General features: G+C 37.5%; 2 protein-coding genes across 9 annotated transcripts in view; both read left to right on the top strand.

Moving 5' to 3' along the window:
• Positions 1–8,895, top strand: part of For (cGMP-dependent protein kinase for) — a 77,442-nt gene extending 68,547 nt beyond the window's left edge. For all 3 annotated transcript variants that reach the window (XM_076805005.1, XM_076805060.1, XM_076805032.1), the window contains 8 exons: positions 2,593–2,812; positions 4,170–4,233; positions 4,834–5,006; positions 5,443–5,589; positions 6,550–6,996; positions 7,311–7,610; positions 7,828–7,890; positions 7,975–8,895. In XM_076805005.1, coding sequence (XP_076661120.1) covers positions 2,593–2,812; positions 4,170–4,233; positions 4,834–5,006; positions 5,443–5,589; positions 6,550–6,996; positions 7,311–7,610; positions 7,828–7,890; positions 7,975–8,140 — 1,580 coding nt within the window. In that variant the 3' untranslated portion in view covers positions 8,141–8,895. The remainder of the gene's footprint in view (positions 1–2,592; positions 2,813–4,169; positions 4,234–4,833; positions 5,007–5,442; positions 5,590–6,549; positions 6,997–7,310; positions 7,611–7,827; positions 7,891–7,974) is intronic.
• Positions 8,896–19,754: 10,859 nt separating this feature from the next.
• On the top strand, positions 19,755–27,334 carry Spds (Spermidine Synthase). Of its 6 annotated transcripts, none has more exons than XM_076805250.1 (6): positions 19,755–19,822; positions 21,491–21,668; positions 23,048–23,168; positions 23,434–23,680; positions 24,357–24,586; positions 25,971–27,334. In XM_076805250.1, exons 1-6 carry the CDS (start codon positions 19,780–19,782, stop codon positions 26,145–26,147), a joined length of 996 nt encoding a protein of 331 aa, XP_076661365.1. In that variant the 5' UTR covers positions 19,755–19,779; the 3' UTR covers positions 26,148–27,334. The 6 variants fall into 6 exon arrangements, with proteins under 6 accessions (XP_076661365.1, XP_076661400.1, XP_076661390.1 ...); XM_076805285.1 differs by having other exon boundaries at positions 19,815–19,901; XM_076805275.1 differs by lacking the exon at positions 19,755–19,822 and adding an exon at positions 19,884–19,901 and having other exon boundaries at positions 21,478–21,668.
• Positions 27,335–27,816: the final 482 nt, after the last annotated feature.

Below are 27,816 nucleotides of genomic sequence, written 5' to 3'. Positions count from 1 at the left end.
TTATCCTCTCGAGTTCTTGAGTTCCCGAGTTTAATTCTCTAAAGTTAAACAAGGATCGTCGCTTCGAAAAATATTTTCAGTTTCAGAATTCGAAAGTTATAACTACTAGTATGCAAATTGAAAAAGTGACGCGCTCTCTGTAGAATAAGCGCGGTTTCCGTAACGACAAATGTTTCAGATAAATGTCACGTTGCAATTAAAGTACTCACGACTTTGTCTATGTATGTACGTATGTATGTATGTATGTATGTATGTATGTATGTATGTATGTATGTATGTATGTATGTATGTATGTATGTATGTATGTATAAACGAACAGCTCTACCGCGTTGACCTAATTGGTTGCCTTGCAAATGTCAGTGGTCCTTCGACTTCGTAAGTCGTTCGACCTGTAATTTGATTAAATAACACTGTCCAACACCAAAAAAATTTTGCAATACCTGTTGGGTGATTCTTATACACTTTGTCATCCTAAAACCGAATCTGAAAGTAGAATTGCTCCATCACGCAACGTTTTCGAAAAATTTTGGTTTTTATAGAAATGCCCGATTTTGATACGAAACGACGTGTTACGCAAAAACTAAACACGCGAGAAAGTTCAAATTTGAGTCAAGAGATAGAGGGGACTCTCCTCTACATATTCATATAGTCAATTATATTTTTATGTACTTCCTAATAGTTGTAAATGGTTGTTAAAGTTTGAAAATGTGCCGACGCGGGTACTTTGTACGCTCTATTTTTGTATTTATGTGAAAAATCCTTTATCTAGCAGGAATTTACTATACAGGAATGCATTCTACAGACATTTCTGGTAAAGAAACCATTCACGAAAAGTATTTGGTTCCCTTAATGTACGAGAAGGATCAGAAAATGTTAATTGACAGCGTGTGCGCGACGCGTTCGCGCCAGACGGCCATTGCAGCCTTTTCGCGACTCGCCAGGGCCGTCGCTATGCGTAGTCGACGTTGGTACCACTCATTATATTCACATTTCATTGTGGAAATGCTTAAGAAAGAAAATTGACCGCAGCAATGCGGTGACTGGAAAATTTTGTTTTCAGTAATTGTTGTCTTATCTTTATAATTGTAATACCAATGGACATTCAAGATTATTCCGATTAAAATAAGTCCAAACACTATGTAAATGGGACTATTTTTATCGATTTTATTGATCGAAGTACATAATTAAGACATAGATCGCTCTATATTAAATCGATAAAATCTCGCGGAAGTGTATAAATCAGCCGGACTGTTTTTGTTATATTCATGACGAAATTATTTTAAAATCAAAACAAGGAGTACAATTCCAGCATTAATCTTTCATCAAGATATTTCAACAATGGAAAAACGTTACAAAGGAAAAGACTTATGTGCGGATGCTTGCTGATTACTGCTGGACACTTATTATTGAAAATCGGGATACCAGGAACAAACGTCAAGCAAGGCGGAAACATTTTTAATTTGTTTACATCAGAAATAGGTAAGTTTTTGTATTCAATTTTCTTTATTAAGCATTTCCACAATGAAATGTGAATATAAGACGTATTTTTATAATCTTTTGTAATGATTGGCACCCAAAAAGACAAACAAAATGTATGTAAATAGTAAGCAAAGACATACATGAGTGGTACCAACGTCGACTACGCATAGCGACGGCCCTGGCGAGTCGCGAAAAGGCTGCAATGGCCGTCTGGCGCGAACGCGTCGCGCACACGCTGTCAATTAACATTTTCTGATCCTTCTCGTACATTAAGGGAACCAAATACTTTTCGTGAATGGTTTCTTTACCAGAAATGTCTGTAGAATGCATTCCTGTATAGTAAATTCCTGCTAGATAAAGGATTTTTCACATAAATACAAAAATAGAGCGTACAAAGTACCCGCGTCGGCACATTTTCAAACTTTAACAACCATTTACAACTATTAGGAAGTACATAAAAATATAATTGACTATATGAATATGTAGAGGAGAGTCTCCTCTATCTCTTGACTCAAATTTGAACTTTCTCGCGTGTTTAGTTTTTGCGTAACACGTCGTTTCGTATCAAAATCGGGCATTTTTACAAAAACCAAAATTTTTCGAAAACGTTGCGTGATGGAGCAATTCTACTTTCAGATTCGGTTTTAGGGTGACAAAGTGTATAAGAATCACCCAACAGGTATTGCAAAACTCGAAAAAAGTTTAATTTTGTTGGACAGTGTAATCAAAAGATTAGTTTTCATCATGTATACGGAATCGGTCGGCAATAAAAAAACAAACAAGTGGTCCAACTCGAATGAATAAACACACGATTTATATAAAATAAACACATTCCCCATTATTAATAAAATGTCTTAATATTTACTGGTATTAATGTTAGTATTTATTAATACTGATTATTACTCATTGGTTAGATAACCGATTAAAAAATGCATATTCAAATTCAATTTTCTCCTAAGTTTTTTGTAAATGGTCCTAAACTTTTCGGCTGTGTACAGTTACCAAAAAAAGATCCGTTATCCGAGGATTAATCGAAGATAACGGCCAACCAGGATAATAATTCGAAATTGAAATTTCTTGATCAGCCGCTAACGATGAAATGAATTTTTCCAGAGGGCAAGGTCGAGGTGTCGCGCGATGGCAAGTACTTGAGTACTCTCGCGCCAGGAAAGGTCCTCGGCGAGCTAGCAATCCTTTACAACTGCAAAAGGACAGCGACGATAACAGCGGCCACCGATTGCCAGTTATGGGCTATCGACCGACAATGTTTCCAAACTATTATGATGAGAACTGGCCTCTCGAGGCAGGCCGAATACACAGACTTCCTAAAAAGGTAAATACATACGTGTGTGTACATATATTTAATTTACAAAACAAAATACAAGACCAACGAGGTTGTCGGTTTAGTTTAGCAAATGAAACTATAAATCCATATGAAGAGCTCAGGGCAACAAACGGTCAGCTCGATTTAGACATGACTACCCACTTAGATTTTCTAATCGTTCGGAGCAACACACAGTCAGAGCGACTGTAAACATTCGGGGAAACAAACGCTCACCCTGTAGGTATAGGTTGTTGCCCGGAATTTGGGCGTTATTCGACATTCGCGCCAAGTAAAGATAGTCACACGAGTACAGCACGCAAAAGCGATCGGACCGTATACGTGAGAAATAGAAAACGACAGTGAGTGTGTTGATAACGGTGCCAAAGTAAGAAAAAGGAAACGAAATCCAGAGAATTGGTTACGAAATAAACAATGCTTTAGTAAATTTTCAAATGAAGAGAGACTGAAGATATTTAAAGATATTATTTTTATAATTTTTTTTTCTATAATTACTATATTACATTTTGCAATAAAAATAGTATTACTACTAAATAAATATCATCGGTACGTTTAGATTTGTAACGAAAATTGAATTGGGGCTGTGAAGATGATAGTAATAAATATACTTCTTATAAAAAAATGTCTAGTTATGAAATTATGTTAAATAAAATAAATATATCGTTAATTGTTTTCTAATGTTTTTTGTCAATAAATTAAAAGTTGAAATAGTTAACCGTTTGTTGCTCTGAACGTATCTATAATCTAATTTCATCTCGTTTGGGGCAACAAACAGTCACAAACGTCTCATGATATGACCGTTTGTTACATCGAACAAATTCGCAAAAAATTTATTATCGAAAAAATCTGTTCTTTTACAGTCATGTCGAAATCGAGGTGACCGTTCGTTGCCCTGAGCTCTTCATATAAACATCTATTAATTGCATTTAGTAACGATCCGAATGACTGAGAGTATGTCTCCAGTGAAAGCAATAAATCAACGACCGTAATGACGGAGAGATGGACTTGCTCCGTGTTCGCTGGAAAAGCCATCTGTGTAAATAATAGACAAGATGGATGGTTTCGCCGGTCTGTTTTTAAGAAATCTCTTATTTTCTTACACCCTCTTCTCCGTGGGTCAGGACGAAACGAGACCCATTAATCACAGACAAAATTCATAAATCTCTATTCAACTGTTACACCGAAATTAGTTTCACTTTAGCCTAATGTTTCCATCGTACGTCCTCGAGCCTATGCTATACGCGGAATGCATAACTTCGTAGAGGTCCTCGAATGAACGATCAGTGTTACATAAACGAACATTTCTAAACCGTCAATGTACAAATATTAATTTTTCATTTTGTTTCAGCGTTCCTATCTTCAAGAACCTACCAGAGGAGACGTTAATCAAAATTTCGGACGTCTTAGAAGAGGTGAGATTTGCAAGTTTAATTAGATTGTGAAAAAGTTCGTGCAAAATTCGATTTTTGCAGAAAGACTATCACTTACGACATTTACGCTTTTTGTATTCTATTAGCTTTCCTACCAGTCGGTGAATTCACAGGGTGAGCTATGTAGACTTTTATAACCATCTTTTCATGGGAACATTTCGACATATTGTTATGACGTTTTTTCACCGAATAAGGCACGGATTTAATCGTTTAGGGTAAAATGAAATTTTTGACTTGTAAAGAGTCAAGTTACTACGTCGATAACAACACTACTATCTACTTGAAATATTGTATGATGATAGAGTTATAAAAAATATTTGACCGAAGTATACTTATGCCAAGGCGTCGAAAGATAATTTTGAAAAATTGTTTCGCGGCAAGATCTATTCAATTTTTTCTTTTTTTTTTTTTGAATCATTTCCATTGGATTTCAAACATTTATCCATTTTTATCGTCACTTCTTTGTTATGTTTTCAATGTTCATCTGCTGCATAATTGCGTAAAATCTGTATTGTATGTGTTATTTTTTAAATCTTGCATCGTCTCATCCGGTCTTATTTTACGGTATTCTCTGTTCTGTAGACTTTCTACAACAATGGAGACTACATAATCAGGCAAGGAGCAAGGGGGGACACATTCTTCATTATAAGCAGAGGTCAAGTGCGTGTAACTATAAAGCAACCCGACAATTCGGAAGACAAATACATCAGGACACTGGGCAAAGGCGATTTCTTCGGTGAAAAAGCTCTCCAAGGGTAAATATAGTATATTTTCCGTTTCATGATCGTGGTTTACGAATCGTATACAGTGGATCTAAAAGTATTTGAACACTAAATTTTCCATTCCCCAGAAGTTATATCGTCCTAATTAATAATTAAAAACGTAAAACTCGATGTTATATGAAAGTAATATAAATTTAATTTTTCAAACATGTCGAACAATTCCATACAATTATTGTAAAAGTGGTAGATAACTGGTAGTGTGGGAAAAGGGTGAGCTATCAAACATTTATTGCTGAAACAGGATGCGGGAATCTTAAAGAATCGAATATAAAATTATAAGTAATTAGAAATTATCCGTGCAGTAACAGAAGAAATAGAGCATAGTTCATTGAAACTTGAAGTAATGAAATACATGCGTACGATACGTTGCTGCATATTTTAAAAAAAGAATATTGAACCGTGTTTACAGAGATGATCTCAGGACGGCCAACATCATCGCCGATGACCCGGAAGGAGTCAGTTGTTTGGTGATAGACCGCGAAACGTTCAATCAGCTGATTTCATCCTTGGACGAGATTCGTACGCGGTACAGAGACGAGCTGGCGGAAGGCAGAAGGTGAGCGTCAGTTTAATCCCCAAACGGTAATATTATCGCGTTAGGAGCACCATCGTTACTATTAACCGCGTTAGCTCTCGTTACCGCTAATCATTCTCGGCTGTAATCGTGCGTGAATCGTTCGTTAAATCCCCGTGTATGTGTGTTGTTGTTTCACGCTCACCACTAGGACGGAAGAATAGAGCGCACGATATCAGAGTAAGTTATATGGTTTCGCAATTAAGTTAACGTTTCGTTTTTTCTAAAACGTCCCGGCAATTTCCATTAATTGTCGGGCCCTCGCAATACACCCCCCTCCCTCTCTCCCGTGAACTCTCTTGGGAAAGGGAAGATGGTAGGAAATCCGCCGTGTTGAGGATTATTAAATTGCAGTACATTCTTACAGAGGAAACCAGATTGTTTTATACAGGGCAATCGATTACTGGCGGGTACAACGGAAAAGGGGGTGATTCTATGTGCATATATTAAAATATAAGTTGTAGATGTGGAATAAAATATTTTCATACGAGGCTTTGTTTTCGAAAAAACCGTCTGACGCGTGACCGTCTGTTCACGACCTACCGATTCTACTCACAAATGTTAACCTCACGAACTTGACGCGGATCTTCAAGGTCGATTTTCTCGAAAACAAAGACTTACGTAAAAAAATTTTATTCTACATTTTCGACTTATTTTTTATGTAGAATCACCTCTTTTTCAGCTGTGCCACCAATTACCGACCGCCCTGTATATCTGCTTGTTTTGGAACTGATTGAATCTTGGAGTTTTAAATATCAAAAAAAGAAAAAAAAAACAGTAAATATTTTATGGTACACCAATGAAGAAAACATTAAAGATTTTACTTTGAAAGGATTCGAATGTGACATTTTCGCCTAAACATAGTCGACCCAGTGTGATCACGGAGGATTGAAACGGTTATAAAATGAGCAAACTCATCGTGAAAATAATGTTTGATCGCAGATTGAACGAGGAATTCAGAGAGCTAAGGCTGCAAGACCTTCGACCATTGGCCACCCTGGGCGTGGGCGGTTTCGGAAGAGTCGAATTAGTTCAAATATCTGGCGACAGCTCGAGATCCTTCGCCCTGAAGCAAATGAAAAAAGCTCAGATCGTCGAGACGAGGCAACAGCAGCACATTATGTCCGAGAAGAGAATCATGGGCGAAGCTGATTGCGATTTCATAGTGAAGCTGTTCAAGACCTTCAAGGACAGGAAGTATCTTTACATGCTGATGGAAGCCTGCCTCGGTGGCGAACTGTGGACGGTGCTTAGGGACAAAGGACATTTCGATGACGGCACCACGCGATTTTACACCGCCTGTGTCGTAGAAGCTTTCGATTATCTCCATTCTCGAAACATCATCTACAGAGATCTCAAGCCGGAGAATCTTCTTCTTGATAGTCAAGGGCAAGCATATTCGACATATTTAGCCTGTTTTATACGCTTCTGTAAAATTATTCTTTCGTAGATACGTTGCATATGAAACGTAGATAATTGATTACAATTTTTTAAATGTTATTGCTTCCTTGATTTTTATATATGATTAAATGTCAGCAAAATCACTATAAAAACTAAGATTGGCTGTTATTAAACATTAGACTGTTCGGATGATACATACTTATCAAATGCATAATTTTCTAATTTTCCCATAGAATATTAAAATAAATTTAAAATATGATTAACATATTCGGTAATGATCAAAATCAAAATTGTCTTTTCAGATACGTCAAACTGGTAGATTTCGGTTTTGCCAAGCGTTTGGATCACGGAAGAAAAACATGGACTTTCTGCGGCACACCTGAATATGTTGCGCCTGAAGTAATTTTAAACAAAGGACACGACATCAGCGCTGACTATTGGTCTCTCGGTGTTTTGATGTTCGAACTTCTTACGGGTACACCACCGTTTACTGGCGGCGATCCAATGAAAACTTATAACATTATTCTAAAAGGAATTGACGCTATAGAATTCCCGAGATCAATTACAAGAAACGCGACAGCATTGATTAAGAAGCTTTGCAGGTAAAAATTTGCTAGAATCTAATCTATTCAATTTGAACAGTAAAACAGTAAGATAATTAATAGTTAAGTTAGTTAGTTAGTTAGTTATTAATAGTTTTATATAATATAACTCTACTGTATAATATTCAATATCATATTGACCGAAATATATTTCCTATATTTATATATTTTTTAAATTAAGATAAATAAAAACAATAAAACATTTATTTATTTAAAGGGACAATCCAGCAGAACGTCTTGGTTACCAAAAGGGTGGCATTAGCGAAATACAGAAACACAAGTAAGTACGCCTTGCACGCTTGCAAAACTCGTGAATTATCGAAATTATTAAGCGTTACTTCTCAACAATGATTTTCTCGTTTAGATGGTTCGATGGCTTCAACTGGGAAGGTCTGAGATCGAGAACCCTTGAACCACCAATCATGCCACGCGTTCAAGGTGCCACAGACACCACAAACTTCGACGAGTACCCACCAGATTCAGATCCGCAACCACCCGACGACATATCTGGATGGGACAATGATTTTTAGCGATTACAAATTTCTATCTAAAGAAATGTTCTATTGAAAATCAAAAGAATTTATTTCATGTTCAGAGGAACGCAAAATAGTCGAAGAATATCACTGGAAAATATGACTGTCACCATCTGCATTTATTCTGCAAACTGCTGCTATGTGACGTGTAGACAATCATAGAACATCGGCTATACTGCAAATAACTTGGAAGATGAAGAAACTGGTTTCTGATAAAAAGTTACATCTTAACAACGTTGTTTTCAAGAACGTCCAACTTCTGTAGATCCACTTGATCGTCAGGAATAAACAGAATACCTTGTTGTTACATTATCTAGAGAAAACGATTAAACGAAACGCGCGTCTAGCTTAGAGAATTATTGATAACACGCATAGGTCTGTGTTCCGTGAATTAAAACTTGAACGCACCATCATAAGACGCGCGTGAAAGCGTGAAGTGCCATGCCTGTCAGAGGTAAAGTCAAATATAATCCATGTGTAGTGCATCTCCCCGCGAAAGTGCACAGAACATAGTCAGCTCAACCGGAAGTAAATTCTTGCCATCAGACTTACAATGTGCACGCAATTTCGCGAAACAAAACATTGGAATCATCATGTCCGGTTCATTGTTGTTTGATTCACTTTATAGTTTATTGTAATAATCCTATTTTAATTAATTATGAGAAAAAGTGACTCTTGTAAATAATTGATTATAAATATATTAGGTAATGTCCAATGTATATCGATATTAAATAAAGTTTTATTAATTCTAATCGCATTCGTTGTTCCTCTTTTAATTCCTATTTAAAACATAATATATGTAATACCTGTATGTAAATGTAATACCTTGGAGTTCAATTATCAAACAGATTCTCTTAAAGAATTATGCCGAAATAGATCTATGTTATAGCACATGCTATAGCACCAGAGAGGAAATGAGAGTGCTCACGCCCGGGATTTTAGTGTCCTCGGTATAGTGCTATCCCCTAGACTAATTTTTAGTCTAGACTAGAACCTGCATCATCTTACCTGCACCATTAGCAGCGGATTCCTGATAATGCCAGGGTGGATGCTACTTCTATGTTAAAAGAGGCTCTTCTATGTAGGCTCTGATCCAGCCTAAAAAATGATGCAGCTTCTAATACAGGCTAAAAAGATGATGCAGGTTCTGTTCCAAGCTAAAAAGATGATACAGGTTCTGTTCCAGGCTAAAAAGGTGATGCAAAAAAGTGGTGACACTACATCACCGACGAGATATATATAAAGACTGCCAGCCTTACGGGAGAATGTATCGCTCGAAAAACACGGTGTTTTCTACCGCCCTCTAGGATAGATTTTGGCTGGAGTAAGAAACAGAAGGCCAACGACGGTATCTCGTCGGCGCAGAAGCCCACGAAGGAAATTCTCGTCGGTGAGAAGGTGAATCATCACGGAACCATATCGATTATCAAATGTTACATTCTCCGACAAACGTATTCAAATTAAACAGATATTTTTTTTAGTGTTGCTTTTTAAGATTTAAAATATTAAAAGTAAAACTGATATCAAAGACGAAAAATTCGTAAAAATATTTTACGAAAGAAATTATTAAAGCATAATTTTAGGAAAATCAATTTCTACTTCAAATTTCATATGAAATACCTTAATTTGTAATTTAAAAATATTTCACGAACAAGCATTATTTCCTTACACTTTTTTTTATAGATAATTGTTCCAAGAATCGATTTGTGGGAACAGAAATATGTTGAAAATCAGAGTAGCGTTTATTTAACGTACTATTCCGAATAGTATAGAGTTTGAGAGAGAATCACGTGGATGAATTAATATAATATAAAATAATATAATTGTAACAGCCTACAATGTAAGCAGATGGAGAATCCAGCATTATTGGCAATTTATGCTTTTATGTTTTTAATCAGAACAATATTGTTAATACGAATGAGTTGTAGAGCTTATCCCGATCAAAATGAGTCCAAACTAGGCCTGCACCCGTGAGGAGTTTTGTCGGATCTCCCATCGGGCGCCTCCCCAGGTGGCGGATAGGGGAAAGCCCCCAGATATGGGAGGTACCGAGGAAACCAAATACTCGGGGTGGACCAAAACCTAGACATCACAAAATCCAGAGCGCGACGGTCCTCATATTGAGCGGCACCCCTGGTTGGCGTCTGACTTGAAACAAGCGGCCAACTTGCTGACCACACCTGGCCGCAGGTATAAACGGCAGTGGGAAGGGCACCCACTAAAAAACCAAATTATGGAAAGTGATGGAAGGAAACAAGCTACGGAGCAGGGACTCGGAACCCCAGTTCCGGCACAGAGAGGGGTGGTAGCGCGGGCCCCTCTGAGTCGTCATCCAGAGACCGTGACGTGCAGCTGATGGCAAACCAGGTTACTGCACAAGTTACTACTGGCAAAGAAACTGAAGTCAAGAAAGCGGAAGACAATCCTTTCCTGGGAAGGGCATTGATAAGAACACCGCCCGGGAAGTACAGATCACACTCAGAAGGTGACATAGCACGAAAGTGCCAGAAAGGAAGCACAGATGATACCAGCCCCTACAGCGAGACTAGGCAAACCAATAAAAGACGTAGAGAAAACACGCCCGAAAAGAGAAGGACGACTGGCGAAAAGACAGATGAGGACGAAAAAAAGAAATGGAGAGAACTAAAAAAGATACTGCAGAGCTTCTGCGTGCAGGCCAAGGAACTGCAAAACGTGGTACAGATCTCCTACAAGCCCAAGAATAAGTATAAGGTCATTGCGGAAAAACTAAACTACCTTGCAGAGAAATGCAACAGCGAAGAACTGCAAGGATGGATCGACGAAAAGATCCACGCCCCGAACATCAGCGAGTACGGAAACACCAGTTGGAAGGGTAGCGTACGCACCAACGACGTGGCGGTACAAACCGAGACGGCAGAAGAACAAAAAATCAAAGACCAAATATCCAGGGGTCAGCCTGCATACCTCTGGGCTATAATTGACGCAGAGTGGCCAGAAAGCGTGTACGCTAAAACTAAGGTTAAAGAGGGAAACCCAATAAAGGAACCCAATGATCTGGACAACGTTATCATAATGGACAGCAAAAAATGGAGGGAAAACCCTATCCTAAAGGTCATACTCCACCAGAAACCCCAACTGAAGGCACTACTGGAAGACAGAGAACCCACACCGGGGCAAATAATACAACTTGTGGATCACAGTAACATCATAACAAATGCAAGCGCGGAGGAGGAACTCGCAACAAGAAAAAACACATATCTGGTCAATGTAGATACCGCAGAAGAGGGCAAAGAAGATACGTCCAAAAAAACCAGTCTAGGCGGAATGCATGGCAGTATATGCAAACTAGGCAAGCTGCTAGAAGAAAAGCAAGGGCATAAGAACATCTACAATATCGTAAGTGCCACTACATGTGAAAACCAGGCTCTACGAAAGATAATAGAGCAAGTCCTAATTGGAACCAACATAGAGATGATTCTCTACAACAAAAAAGCGAATAAAAAAACATACGCCGAGGCTACTCAAAAAACGGACAAACCACATGGAGAAATTGAGGCAAGGAAAAAGAAGAGGTGGACACTAGAAAAGAAAATCATGACGGTGACGCCAAGCGAGGGACGAAAGTACACAGACGTCCTAAGTGCTATGAAAAGAGAAATTAACATAGGGACTATGGGAATAAAAATAAGCAGCATAAGGAAAACAACAGAAGGGGCAGTACGGATACACGTAGTAGAGAGGAAGGAAGGAGCAAGCACCGTCTTCCAGGAAACAATAAATAATAAGTACAAAGATACAGCAATGATCCACGCAACTACAGACGCGCAACAAATTGCCATCAGCGGCATAGACGAGGTGACAACCAATGAAGAACTAAAAGAAGCCATAGTGAAAACGCCAGCAGTAAAATGCGATGAGAAGGAAGTGAGGGTTGACCACACACGGGCAGCAAAAAAGAAAGGGTTCCAAGTTGCATACGTCACCCTATCAAAGAAAGATGCACAATCGCTAATTTTAAACAGGCGCATACAAATAGGATGGATGACAAGCATTGTGCACGAAATAAAGCAGCCAGTACGGTGCTTCAATTGCAACCGCCATGGCCACTATGCGAAAGAATGCACCAATGAAAAATCCCCGACAAAAGGAAGGTGTTTAAAGTGCGGAAAGATAGGCCATAACGCAAAGGACTGCAAAAACGACCCACACTGCTTGGAGTGCAACCAGGGTGGGCATCGAGCGGTTACTATGGCGTGCCCAATATACAGGGTCGTCCGTTTTTAAACGGCCAAACGCCAACCAGCTATAGAGGACCCCAAATGGAACAACTTTCACCCCTAACACTTTTTTTGATTCGGAGTTATTTCATTCAGTCTCAACGGCGTGCCCATGGCAAAAAAAAAACCAGGATCCAAAGGTCATACAAAAAAGTTGACTGAATAAAAAAGATGCCCCTATTTATTTTAAACCAAACAAAGGAAAAATTATCAAGATACATAATTGCAGTCCTAATATATTTAATCTTAAGTGAACGCAAAAAATGACGGGTTTTTGCAATTATCTAAAAATCAAGACCGAATCAAAAAAAGTGTTAGGGGTGAAAGTTGCTTCATTTGGGGTCCTCTATAGCTGGTTGACGTTTGGCCGTTTAAAAACGGATGACCCTGTATAGAGAGCTTGTTCGCAGACTAAGGACAGAAAGTAGAAAGGGACAAATAAGACGCATGAGTGCAGCAAGCACCACTAAGGACGAAAACCAAACAACAAATAGATGACGATAAAGATATTACAAACGAACCTCAATAGGAGCAGAGCGGCAATGGACCTACTAAATAAAACAATAATAGAAGAGGACATTGACCTAATAATTGTGTCAGAACCAAACAAAAAGGTAGTAGCAAACCCCCCATGGCTCACCGACTGTTGGGAATTTCTGCGAGGAGGGGATCACAGCCACCGAATGGACGAAAACCACAACATTAATGACAATCGTAACCACATGTACTAGCCACTGTAAAACTCTTATATATATTTTCCTTGTACATATTCCAATAAATGACGAGGATGACTGGATCGACGGCGCGTGCGCGACGTCGCCCCTGCGTTCCTCCCCGCGGCCCGCGAGCACCCAGGTGGATCGAGCAGCTTGGTGACTCTCGCGGGACGCGCGGGGGACGGGCGTCAGGAGCGATCGATCTAACGGCCGATCGACGCAGTCTATCTGTACTATCGACATTCGACAGATCTCAAGCGTTTTCTCTCTGTGTATTCCTTGCGATCCTCGTTTCGTCGGGCTTTTTCCTGCCACTCCGTTTTTGCGAACTGACGGAAATCTTTCACAGTGTTGAAAGATCCGAGGAGTTCTCAACACCGACACAGAAAAGGACGTAGCGATAAAGGCATGCCACGGCAAAATCAAGATAACGCGATACGGATCCGGAAGCGGATATGTCTGGGTAACAACAGGGAGCCTGAACGTCGTGGGGTGCCACATATCGCCAAATATTGACCTCAATAAATTTGACGCATACCTAGAAAGCCTTAAAACCTGCCTCGGATGCTTCAACAGAGAGGACGTAATACTAGGCGGAGACTTTTAACGCGAAAAGCTACAGGTGGAACTCACCACGCGAGGACAAAAGAGGAGAAGCCATGACAGAATGGGCGGACGAATTAAACTTAGCAGTCGCTAACATAGGAAACACGCCAACCTTCCAAAGGGGAGAAAGCATGTCACACATAGACATAACTCTGTGTACACAAAGCATGGTCCAACGCATAGTGAATTGGCATGTGACGGACCACGAAAACTTAAGCGACCACAGAGACATAATCTATACGATACAGCAGAATACAATGGGACCACCTACTAAACAGAAAATGGAAGTTGCACGAGGCTGGAAGTGGAGCGAGGAGCTGCTGCCAAAGTTCTCGCAAAACCTACCTGATAATATCAAGAAATTACTGGGAAGCAAAAACCAAATTACAGCAACGATATGGGACAGCGCTATCAAAAGGACCTGCGATCAAACATTGACCAAAAGAAAGACCGGGCGAGCCAACAGGAGACCAATATATTGGTGGAACGAGGAAATCGCCGACATAAGGAAGTACTGTATAAAGCAGAGGCGCAAGATTACACGGGCAAATGCGAGAAGGACGGCATCAAGCGAAGAAAGGACAGAGCTCAAAAAGAAATACACAGAACAAAGGGCCAAACTGAAGCATGAAATACGTAAAGCAAAAGACAAACTGTGGAAGGACATCTGTAAGGACCTGGATAACGACGTATGGGGAAACGCGTACAAAATAGTATGTGGAAAGTTAAGAATGCTCCCCAGGGTATCTCTCACAGACGAGAAAAAGTGGGAAATCGCGGAAGAACTCTTCCCTAAGCAGGACTTGAATAGATGGGAGCCACCAACGATTGACACAGAAACTGTGGAGATCTTCAGCGCACAAGAACTAATCGCAGCGAGCAAGACGCTCAAAGCTGGAAAAGCCCCAGGCCCGGACCAGATCCCAGCTAAAGCTATCAAAAGGATAACGCAGACGCACATACAAGAATCTCTCAGCCTCATGAATCACCTGCTCCTAGAGGGACTTTTCCCACAAAATTGGAACAAGGCGACTCTAGCCCTCATAAAAAAACCAAAAAAAAAAACAAAATGCACCGCCAAAATATAGGCCAATATGCGTCTTAAACACAACGGGCAAGCTTCTGGAGAGACTGATAGGGAACACACTAAGTAAAGACATAGAAAGTCAAGGCGGATTCTCCAATCACCAACATCGCTTCAGGAAAGGCTACTCAACCATCAGCGCCATGGAGGAAGTTAAGGAAGCAGCAGAGGAAGCAAGAAGACGCAGCAGACTATGTGCCCTAGTTACACTAGATATCAAAAACGCTTTCAATAGCACCCCATGGAAGGGGATAATAGAAGAACTGAGGAAACGAAAAATACAGCCGTACCTCATTAAAATGGTTATGAGCTATCTTACAGATAGAGAGATACTCATCGGCGAAAATAGAGAAATGCAGATGTCCTGTGGGGTGCCACAGGGCTCCGTAATTGGTCCACTCCTATGGAGCATATACTACGACGAGGTCCTAAGACTAAAAATGCCAGAAGGAGTAAGATTAGTAGGGTATGCTGACGACCTAGGGATAATCGCCCAAGCCAACACAGAAGAAAGGCTGACGATAGCAATAAAACACGCGATATTAAAGACGGAACGATGGTTAAAATGCCGGAAACTAGAACTAGCGTCACAGAAAACAGAAGCTGTATTGCTGGTAGCACGAGGACCGACAAAAGAAATACAACTGGAAATAGGCAACACGCAAATTACATCAATGGAAAGGGTCAAATACTTAGGAGTAACCTTCGACCATAATATGAAGATGATACACCATATAAGAGAGATAGCTATGAAAGCAGAAAATATAGTCAAGGCCCTGAAACGCATTATGCCAAACATAGGAGGCAGTAGGGCAAGCAAGAGGAAGGTATAAATGCTGGCCGTATACTCTGTCCTACTTTACGGGGCCCCATTTGGTGGGAAGCCGTCAGGCACAAAAGCTACGCTGCAATACCAAGCAGAATCCAAAGAAGAATGCTCCTACGGGTATGTAGCGCATACAGGACTACCTCGAAGGAAGCACTGCAAATAATATCAGGCACCCCACCCATAGATCTTCTAATAGAAGAAAGAGTCAAGCGACACAAGGCTTAAGCGGAAGAGGAAAGCCCGGAATCCATCAATAAAGAGATGATGGACAGGTGGCAGGAAAGATGAACACAGCACGACAGGACAGCAAAATGGACGAAGATCCTCATACCCGACGTACAAAAATGGAGAAACAGAAACCACGGAGAAGTAAATTACTTTATGACCCAAATCCTAACAGGACACGGATGCTTCCAGGCATACCTAAAAAAAAATCAAGAAAGCAGATACGGACAAATGCTACTACTGCGACGAGGTGGATAACGCTGAGCACACGATGTTCAACTGCCCCAAATGGGAAAACATCAGAGCAAAAACAGAGCAAGAACTAGGCGTCAGAATAAACGAAAGCAACATAATAAGGGTTATGACTGAAAGAGAGGAGAACTGGAGGTGCATCTCCAACGCAATGGAGGAAATAATGAGACGGAAGGGCCAAGATGAAAGAGAGAGAGAAAAAAGAGAAAGAAAAAGAAAAAGGAGACGCAGAAATAATTGCATAGTCCCAGAAGAAAGCCTCTCCCTGAAGTAATGGATAATCGGTTCCGGGGAGACGTGGTGAAATAGGAGGAAGGGGGTTTTTAGCCGGTAGGAATCCGGCACTACCCCGACCTACAGGGTGCCTAATGCAAGGTTCCCCCCCCCCCCCTCCTTAAAAAAAAAAGTTTTTTGGACTCCAAACACGACATCATTTGGACTGTCTTTAATGAAATTGTAATTTGTATTGTAACATTACGTATCAATGAAACTTATACGATTACACTCGAATTTGACCACATTTTCATCAGAAAAATCCCCTCCATTCGCTCGTCACAATTTTATGAGGATATATTGATAAATCTAAAAGTTTAAACTTTCATTCGTGCGCGATTCTCCATCCGCTTACATTGTATGTTGTTTGTCGTCGATGGGTCTTTGAATCTCGGCGCTCGGTAAAAGTAATTCGAAGATTTATTAGAAGCCTTCGAATAGAAAATACAGATAAAAGATGAAAAAATTATTCGAAGTTCGAATAAATCCGCTTCGAATAAAAAAAATTATCTTTTTTGTCGGATAAATTCTCGTCGAATTAAATTATTTATTCGATACTCGTCGAATAAAGATACTTTTTTTATTCGAACCTTCGAATAAGGAAATAAAATTTTTTTTATCTTTTATTTGGATAAATATTTTGCCCAACTCTGGTCGGAGAATGTAACATTTGATAATCGATATGGGTCCGTGATGATTCACCTTCTCACCGACGAGAATTTCCTTAGTGGTCTTCTGCACCGACGAAATACCGTCGTTGGCCTTCTGTTTCTTACTCCAACCAAAATCTATCCTAGAGGGCGGTAGAAGACCACCGCATTTTTCGAGCGACTCATTCTCCCGCAAGGCTGACAGTCTTTATATATATCTCGTCGGTGGCAGCTCTTAGCATAAAAAAGAACGCAGATTATTTGTTTAACCAGGGCAGAGAGGATAGGAGAGTGCTCACGCCCGGGGTTTCGGCGTTTCCACTTTCGTGACATCGCCGCTTTAGCATGGCACAGAACCGTGTCGTCTTTCCTAGAACAGAACCGTGTCGTCTTTTAGCATGACACAGAACCGTGTCGTCTTTCCTGGAACAGAACCGTGTCGTCTTTCCTGGAACAGAACCGTGTCGTCTTTCCTGGAACAGAACCGTGTCGTCTTTCCTGGAAGAGAATCGTGTCGTCTTTTAGCATAAAACCGAACGCACATTATTTTTTAACCAGGATTAGAACGTACAGCTTAATTGTTGTATATGAAATATCTAACTAACATGTAAATCTTGAGTACAAAATCTCTAATTAATATAAATTAAGTATAATATTAATTGTAATAATACGTATTTTATTTTTTTCGAATTTTGTAGTTGCAAACTCTAGTTGTAAAAAATGGAAAACCCGGAAAAATTAGAACCATTCTGAACATTAATTTAATAATAAGACATTGTCATCATTAAATTTTTTTCATATATTTAGCTAGTTATTATTAATTAAAAAAAATTTTCTTTCATGAATAAATATTTTTTCTACCTCCGCAACATAGGATTTTTAGTATCTGCGTAACAATGTGCGTTCGGTTTTATGCTAAAAGCACAGACGAGGTATGTCTGTGTCACCAGTTACACCGACGAGATATTCGTCGGTGTCCAGGCTAAACGTGGATCCTCTTTACCGTGAGTGTGGGATCTGATCCAGGCTAAAGTTGTGTCTTCGGGCAGCACAATATTGGAGGCACAAAAACCCCTTGGCGTAAGAGCTCTCATCTCCTCTCTGGTAACAATAATAAAAGGAGTTTTTTTAGTTTTTAATGCAAACTTTTCTAGCAATTCCCCTAGCTGCAATTCCCGCGCCTTCCTTATCGCGGAGAGCGGCAAGCTTTTGAATCATTTGAATTGCTAGAATTATATTTTATACAAAAAATATTCTCAGAGTTATTAAACAATTATCTTTTTCATTCTCGCTATGATCGAGTGGGACATTGTCATTTGTTGAGATATTTATTGGTGTGCCTGGCTCTAAGGATTCTTTAAGGACTTGGGTACGGCTAAAAGTTCACTGTTTTATTATGTTTTGTTTTGAGACGGAAAAACAGACCAGCCGTACTCCACTCAATGGCAATCGATGCATTGCAGATTCACACAAAAAATTCTTGAACATGGGATTTCTGTGCAGTGTCCTACGCGGCTTACACGGGAATATGAAACCATTGAGTCTAAAAGAAGATTAACTAAAAAAGAAATTGGTGAAATACAGGCGTAATTATTCAACTTCGTAAATTTTTGTTCGGTAACACGTTTGCTTATTAAAAAGCACAGAATTAGATTTGCGAATAAATTTGACGTGCGCTGCACGTCAAGGCCAAATTTCTATAAACTTATAATCGTGCTGTTTATCATTTGTGATTACGATTAGAATAGTTGCATTAGTAGATGCATTAAGATAGATGCGTTACTGTCTTTGGTATCACTGGCGGAGATTAAGAGAAAAGCGTATAGTGGCGCTAACGACGTAGGATATGTATAGGTATATGTATAGGCTCTTCGTATTTATTGGACATCTAGGGGTCAAGAATTCTTTAAATAAGTTTATCTACAAGCCGTTTATCTTCAAAACTTGCTTAAGATTCTTCTAGACCTATATACACCCAGGAGAAAAATCAAGTGGGCACCATTACAAAATAAAACCGAACGACTTGTGATTTTTTGAAATGTTAGTTTACTAGGTAATGTGTAGAAAATTTTTTTTTTAATTGCTATTGCTCAGAATTTTGAAGACAAATGTGAAGGTCACGATTTGTAATTCTTTTATCTGTGTCTATAATGAAAATTTAAAGTATACCTTCCCTAGATCTAAGGAAGTTACATATGCAATACATGCAGAAAGTTCTTGATTACGAAATGTAAGTGCTTGTTTACGAAATGTAACGAGCTTTGTGTTGTAATAATTCTTCTTAGTATTGATAGTAATTATTGAGATTAATATATTTTTAAATGCTCCTCGGAATGCAAGCTAAAACTTCTGTATAGATAATAGTCTTATAAAAGACAAGATGGTCGTTCTTGTTGAATCTCTTTTGAAGATAATTCGGTACAAAGCGATAGAACACGACACTCGTTATATTTTGTAAACAAAGGAATTAGATGTTTTTATTGTGGTGGAGATTCATTTAAAAAAAAACGCTATATTTTAGAAATGTTATTAATGTAAACTTTTTAAAAATACTATATACCCTAGTACATACAATGAATCATTGAAAAAATAATCAGAGTGACGACCGATTTCACCGCGCGCTATCGTCCAAGATTTCGTCGTCTTCTTACTTAATGTATTGTACTTAGTCACCGATTTCGGTTTTATTAGCTCGCCGGAACACGTAGTTATCTTGCTTGTGTTGGAAACATTATTATTATTATGAAGTATACGGGGGACAGAGGCCGATGGGGGCTGCCATCCTGTAAGCAAACACTTGTTACACCATTTGTCAGTCTCAATCGCGTTTCAGTCTAGGTCCGCCGTATCGCCAACGGTTCCCGGTACGTGTTGTTCACGGAAACTCTAGCTTTTACAAATATAAAATGGAGCGGTAACACTCTGCGTAATATAACTCTTATCAGTCGTGTCCGTCCGTCTCTGAATCCGACGTCGAACCACGTTCGTCAGGAATCGAGTTCGTCGCAGTCTTGCTTACGATGAAGGTTCTAAGCTGAAAAGTTCGATTTGTTAGAAAAATAAATTATTTTTACTAATAACCAGTCTATGTTGAAAAGTGTCACTTAGCTCTCGAAGCTCTTACACGTGACTTTAAGCGACTGTGATTTTGTTTTATGTGATAAAAGTTGTGCAGAAAAGTTAGTGTGACGTTTCGTACGCATGTTTTTCAATATTTAAATGAACACGTTTTCTGTACATGCTTTCGTTTCTCGTTCGAGATTTCTGTTGAATCCAATTTACAAGCATTTGGGATGTATCTTTTCTAACCTCCTTGAAATATTTTCTAAGTTTCGAAGTTTTTAGACATATCTTTAGAAATATTTAAATTTTCAGCTTCAGTTTTAATTTAGTTGATAATTCATATTGTTTTTAAAATTCACTTCTGTTGAATAAAGTGAAGATACGAAGATACGATATAAAGTAATCGGGCATCGAAATAGTTATGAATGTATAATGAGACATGTGTTGATAACGAGTAACTCGAAATTATAAATAATCGAATAACGAATAATTATTTATCCCTTACTATTGTTCATATAAATGGATAGTGTAATGATTTTATGCATTTCCGAATGCATAAAATCTGAATTCTGAATAAATAGGTAACTCTTATGGGCCCGGGATAGTCACGTGACTTTTTTATTAATAATTTCCATTCACAGCCTTCAGACACAGACTCAAGATTCGTCTTGGTCTTGATCCGACGGGTCTTAAGTCTGTGACTAAACTTGTCACATTTTTTGCTCTGTATTATCGATATTATGAATTCTGACGCCAGAAACGTGCTTCTAGTTTTCGCCTTTATTTCACAACAGAATGAAGACAAATTATAGCTGAATTTGTAGCTGGAGATATTTTCTAGTGCGTGCTGATCTCGATTGTATTCAGAATACTCATTCAATGGCATAAGAATGCTTTGATTCCACGGCATGCACATCGTCAATTTTTGGCCTACTTCTAACTTCGAATGAGCCCTTTACCAGCGACTAAATATTCTTATGTAAGGACGAAAACTTGCGACGCTTAAAACCATTTTTTGACGGTAATGTAGTCACTCTACCATATCGCGAATCTACAAAGACCGGGCCCTTAAAAGAGTTTGAGAATATGGAGTATATTGTTTCCAAGTTATGAAGATGCAGAACATTTTTACTTTGCACAAAGATTCGCAAACGTCTACGAAATAATATTTTATTCGAATAATGTCCAACACTGTATGTTAATAGTGTCCGACTGCTACGCGCACGAATACACGTGTGACAAACGAGTTTGGCCATGCTTTCGGCCGTGCCGTGCCGTGCCGTGCCGTGGTAGACGGCTTCGTACAGAAACATGTTTGACCGCATAAAAAAGTTCGCGTTTTTATTTTACTCATCCACGATTAACCGACCGATACAGTCTCTACTTTCAGTTGAATATCCCAGAAGGAGGTTGCGACAACGCACCGACACGTGGAAGATGGACACGGTGAAACCTGGCTGGTTCAGTGAAATCAATGATCTGTGGCCAGGTGTCTCGTTGTCCCTCGAGGTTGTCAAAACACTGCACCGGGAGCGGTCACCGTATCAAGACGTAATGGTGCTCGAAACGTAAATATTGATTGCCAACCATCCTTTTCGCTTCTAACAAAATGTACAGGGTGGACGAATATGTACACCATGAATATTTCTGTTATGTGCAACAATATGAAGAAAATGTATAAGGATGTATGTGATTGTATGTGTTTTGTGTATATGCATAATATATGTGTGTGTGTACAAAATATATAGAGATATATACCTAGTATAGTGTAGTATATATAGTATATATAGATATATATACAAAACTTGCATGGTGTAGAGATGGAAATATTGTCATGCAACCATTTTTTATATGGGTGAAGGGGCGTTTCGGAGATTTCAAGGTCACCTGGACTTCTTTAAATTGAATGACCTACCAACCTATTGAGCACGTTAGACATATAGGAATGCCCACAACTATAATGGTAACGACATGAAACATGTATTTTCATCCATTTTTACTACAAAACATTAGAAAATATAAGATGTGCTATCTTTTTATCCTGGAGCGTACGCATTGAAAATTATTTCGAAAATACCTCGTTAACTATTCGGTTTAGGTCATACGAAGGTCAATATATTTTTACGTAGAATTTGATACTTTGTCAATTCACGATACAAAAGGATGGTCAATCCAGTAAAAGAAGTCTAGGTGACCTTGAAATCTACGAAACGCCTTCATCCATATAAAAAATATCTATATCACAATATTTCCCCCTCTATTCCGTGGAAGTTTTATATTTTTTTCATAACATTACAAATGACGGAAATATTCAAGGTGGACATTGAATTATTGGATCATAAAAGAATTTCAACACTAAATTTCCGGTTCTCTGTGTTTCCTCGATATTTAAACTGTGATCATTTCGTTAAAAAACATAATGCAGCAGAACCTGAACTCATTTTAACCCTCGGACGGCCGACTTTCTTGTAAACTTATAACGTATAGCTATATAATTGATGATTTTTAGGGCTGTTCACTGATTTATTTATCAACCTTTTAAAACATATTTTCGAAGGTACTTCTTGTAGGACACGCTAATCTGTCTGTTGTTTCGAATACATCAACTGTTCATTTCAATAATGAATGACAGAAACTGTGCAATTGAACGACGATTTTGATATTTTCGGTCAAAATAGACCCAAACTCCGCCGTCGGAGGATTAGAGCTTGAAGTTCCTACTTTTACAAATGACATCAGGAATCATCTCTTTCAAGGAAGCACAACATTTTTGGGACACCCTGTATATTGAAACATCTGTGAAAACATTCAGCAATATTTTTCGTGCTTCAATCTATCATAGTTTCGAGAATTGAAGCTTTTTTTTGTACAACTACGTAAAATTTTCCATAAATCTTGAGGTCGCAGGAAATTAAATTATTCTCAATACGTATGTACATATATGTAGGAAATCACACGGAAGGGCCTTAATCTTAGATGGCATCATTCAATGCACAGAAAAAGATGAATTTTCATACCAGGAGGCAATTGCTTTTCTACCACTATGCAGTCATCCAAATCCAAAAAATGTAAGATTCTTTTATCGGTCCAATAGTCATCTAAATCCAATAGTTACATAAATCATGCTTTTAAAAATATTACTTATTATAAATAAAATGAAAATGGAAACAAGAAAACCAGTGATGAATAATTACACAAATTATAAATTATAAATTTTGGTACACTTTATACAAGTTCTTAGAGTTAAATTTTTTACAAATAGTACAGTAAAAAGTAAATGTCTAAATTATTTTGTTTCTTGGACACTTAATTGCTCTTTACATGTTCTGACAGGTTTTAATCGTCGGGGGTGGAGATGGAGGGGTTGCTCGAGAGGTGGCGAAGCACCCTCAAGTAGAAAAAATCGTGCAAGTCGAAATCGACGAAACAGTGTTAGAAGTTTCGAAAAAGTACTTACCTGTGATGGGCGCTGGCCTTACTCACCCCAAAGTTACCCTTGTCGTGGGCGACGGTTTTGAATTTTTGAAGAAGCGTCAACAAGAATTCGACGTTATTATCACAGACAGCAGTGATCCCGTTGGTGAGTACATTCTCTTAACATGTTGATTGCCAAATTACAATCTCCAGAAAATCCAACAAAATCATGGTAATTTAGATAACGAAACCAAAACTGAAAGATAAAAATCCTACAAGTAGTTTCTCAGACCTGGCCACTTCTGAAATAACATTATTTGAAGTATTATTTCAAATAACATGCTGTTTTATTCTATAATTGAAATTGTATAAGTGATGTATAAGTGAAATTATTCTTCAAAATTATATCAGCTGACCTGATTATCAGGTATCGATCCAGTTTATACTGACACTCTTTCATGCATATATTATTTTGAGGGTTATTTCTTTCGACAAACTTTAAATATCGAAGTAATATATCAATATTATTTTTATTTACAAATAACAATAAAGGAGCGAAATAAATGATTGCAAATAGTTATTTCTTATTTTTCATTTCAAATAAAATTTGCCCAGGTCTGACTGTTAGTTCTGACTGTCTGTCTGTTAGTAAAGAAACTCATTCAAATATGTAATATATTACTAATATTTATAAGTTCTATATATTACAAAAAGTTCTAAAGAATGCGTTGACATTAAATTGGAAACTGCCTAAATGTTTCGTCCATCATTTTCAATTGCAAACAGGCAGAATACTGGTACTTTTCTGGGCAAAATAGCGTGAGGTATATGTTTCGTTTTAGGTCCAGCAGAGTGTCTGTTCCACGAATCGTATTTCAGTTTAATGAAAACTGCATTGAAACCCGGTGGAATCGTTTGTAGCCAAGCGGGAACAGCATGGGCCAATTTGGAACACGTGACACAAACACTGCAGCATTGTGGGACAGTATTTCCGGTTGCATCTTATGGAACCGTAGCTGTACCAACGTATCCTACGGGGCAGATTGGTTTTGTACTTGGTAGTTTAAGTTCTGTAAGTACATACGTACAAACTATATGAACCAAGAGTCGAATGAAAAACTGTGCAAACTTTCAATTATCTTTTCTGTTCCAAGAATACTGTTACAAAATGCAGTGTATTAACACGTTGAACGCCACGTCAGCCATATGTGGCTGACGGAATTATTTGTGCAGGTTTTAAAATGAATTTTTACGTTGATATATTCATTGTACTAAACTTAATTAGGATCTGTAACATGCAAGAAAGTTGGAGGATTACTCAGTATCGTACATTTAATTTTTTGCAATTTTTATTTCATTAAGTAACTTACTTTGATTTTATGGAATTTTTGGGGTTTCTAGTTTGGCGTTCAAAGTGTTAATTGAAACTTTTATACCATACATAGAAGAAACTTTTATTTTCTTGAAAGCAGAGATTCATTCTAGTTGAACAAAAACCTTTATCCGAACCATGAATTGTTCGGTTTGATGAAATTATATAAAAATTTTGACTAATGTACACACGTAATTGATTAATTAATGTGCCTTCACGTCCATATTTATTCTGCTTTTAATTTCTTAAATAATATTCATTAAGAAAACTCTCCGTAAGTAGTCTAAATGAAAACAGTATTTCTTAAAACTGTACATTATAAAAGTATTCTTAAATTTTATATATACTCTGAAACACATGTTTAAAGCATACGGTTCACCAGAACTCGTAATAATCGAATATAAAATAACTGTTAAAACTGAACTCCTACAATAGATTTAAAATGTTATAAACTTAATTGAAAATTTGAAAGAAATACGTTGAAAGCTAAAAGTTCGATGAATAACTTTTATTTCTAAAAGTTGACAGCTTCATTCGACCTTGGATATTCCATTGGAAAATTCGATAGTTTTTCTTTTTTTAATGCACGATCTGTTATATTTTTTCATTTCCTTCTTCTCTACTTTTCTATTTTCTATGTGTACACATGAAATGTATTTTTCAATACTGTTTCATAAGTTTGTTTCCAAATAAGAATAAAATTAAAAATATATTCTGATATAAGTATATGTTTTTGCATGATATGAGTATCTCCGCAAGGTTATCACTATTTTTGATAATAACAAAAGAGGAGCATTGGGAAACAAAATGACATATAGGGTGTATATATAAACAATATGATTCAAACAAAAGTCGTACAATTGTTTGTTGTTCCGTTTGTTTATCAGGATTTGATGGTTACCCTGAGTTATTCATATGCAATGGGTTACGTTTTACTCTACAATTAAACAAATTATCGTACACTAAATAAACAAGAATTAACTGATACATCCAAATAAAACACTTTGTAGTACATTAAGAAGAAGATAGATTAATACATCTTTTTCTTTGAAGAAATAATGCAAATGAAAACTGATTATTTCAGGATACGAACTTCAAAGAGCCGAGGAAAGTTTTTAGCGATAATGAACTCGACCAGATGAGCCTCAAATACTATGATGCCGACGTACATCGAGCTGCCTTCGTTTTACCAAGATTTATAAGGAAAACGTTACATCAGACAAACAATAAAAAAACAAATCATTTTGAGATTTTATCATGATAATGTATATACGAATGTGATGATTGAAAAGTTAACTGTTTTTGTACATGACACATCAGATTACAGCCATTCATTTCCCTAGACGATAACGAACTACTGACATCTCTAAATTTTTTTGCATTCTCAGGTTTACATAAAAATGAAGAACTTAATCGCGTTGACATTTTATTCTCACAAATCTTCCGCACTTGTCAGTTCGGATCACAGTGAATAAGGCAACGATAGTGTTAAAAATTCTTTATTTCCTGAATGTAAGATGGTTAATATGTATATTTGTGAAATTTCGCTGTAATGTAATAATTATAATAAAATAATATTTGTTACATAATATAATGGTCATCGTTCGCTGTACCTACAACTAATAATAATAATTAATAATAAGAATAAAGCATATAATAATATAATATAAAAATACAACTTGTAACATTCCACAATAATAATGATAATGATGATAATAATAATAATAATAACAATAATAATAATAATAGATGTTTATAAGATAGCCTTGCGGCTTAATCGGTTGTACTATAAGTAACGATTAAATATGTATGCATCCCAATTGTCAAAGGAAAACAATATTCTGTTAAAACTGTAAAACATATATATATATATATATGGTATAATTAATTATCTTCGTTATTTGTATATATATATATATATATATATCATGGCACAGACCTATGTATATAGGTACAGTAAGGGTCGGATCAGGCCGCCAAAGTCGAGATTCGCGAGGAACACTAAAATTGAGTGTGTATCAATTTTCTGAAAAAAATTGTACCATCTCATGGTTGAATTAGATATATCGGAAGAAATAATGTAAAATGGTTCCGTCGACATTAATCCCAATTGAAATGGTTGCACCAGTCCGTATCCCATTCTACACTGTATATAAAATAAAAATACACATGGCGATCGTTCTCAAAATATTCGGTACTAAATGCAATAATGTCTACATGCACGTTCACAGTGTGGGGCTAAAAGAAAGTTTAAAGGTACAGATGGCGATGAAAGTAATAGTAACTCGACACTGACATGTGCTAATAATTAGATTATTCCGCAATAAATAAACTGCGGATTTTAAGCATTTATGATAAAAATTAAACAAATACAAAACAGTGAAAATATTCAAGGAATTTAATGATACTGTTCTATTATTTACAACCCATTCAAATGATAAAAAGAAATTAATGTCTATGTAGTTCTTGTGTCTTCCAATTAATATAGACAATTTTTATTTTGCATAAAAATCCGCAGTCTATGAATGACTAAAAGTTTAAAATGAACCTGCTGGCATTGCCGTTCGAAGGTTAAATTTTAATACTAAAAAATGTAATATCGTTCCCATCTGGAGACGTCTAGGTTAGCTATCTACGTAATAAAAATTTATTTAAACTTTTTTTTTAACACCACCATATGCATCGTTCTGAAAGAGTTCGACAATAAATCTGAGTTCCTTCGCCTTTTTTTTATTTTTTTTTTCAGGACGATCTCCTTTGCGCAAAGGGATTTTTCGGGGTTTCCTTTCGACATTAATAAAGCATTCGATTTTTGGTAATATTAAAAGAAAACCTCCTACGTTCACTACGAGCATTTAAAAAAGCGGCAGCTCATTACACTTAGGCACTTTTCATCCTTGCATCCCTTTTTTTTGTGTCGCATTTTCTTC

Source organism: Halictus rubicundus, chromosome 1 (assembly GCF_050948215.1).
Source record: "Halictus rubicundus isolate RS-2024b chromosome 1, iyHalRubi1_principal, whole genome shotgun sequence".
NCBI classification, from domain to species: Eukaryota; Metazoa; Arthropoda; class Insecta; order Hymenoptera; family Halictidae; genus Halictus; species Halictus rubicundus.
Note: the sequence above shows the minus strand (reverse complement) of the source record. Positions and strands in the feature narration are given on the sequence as shown.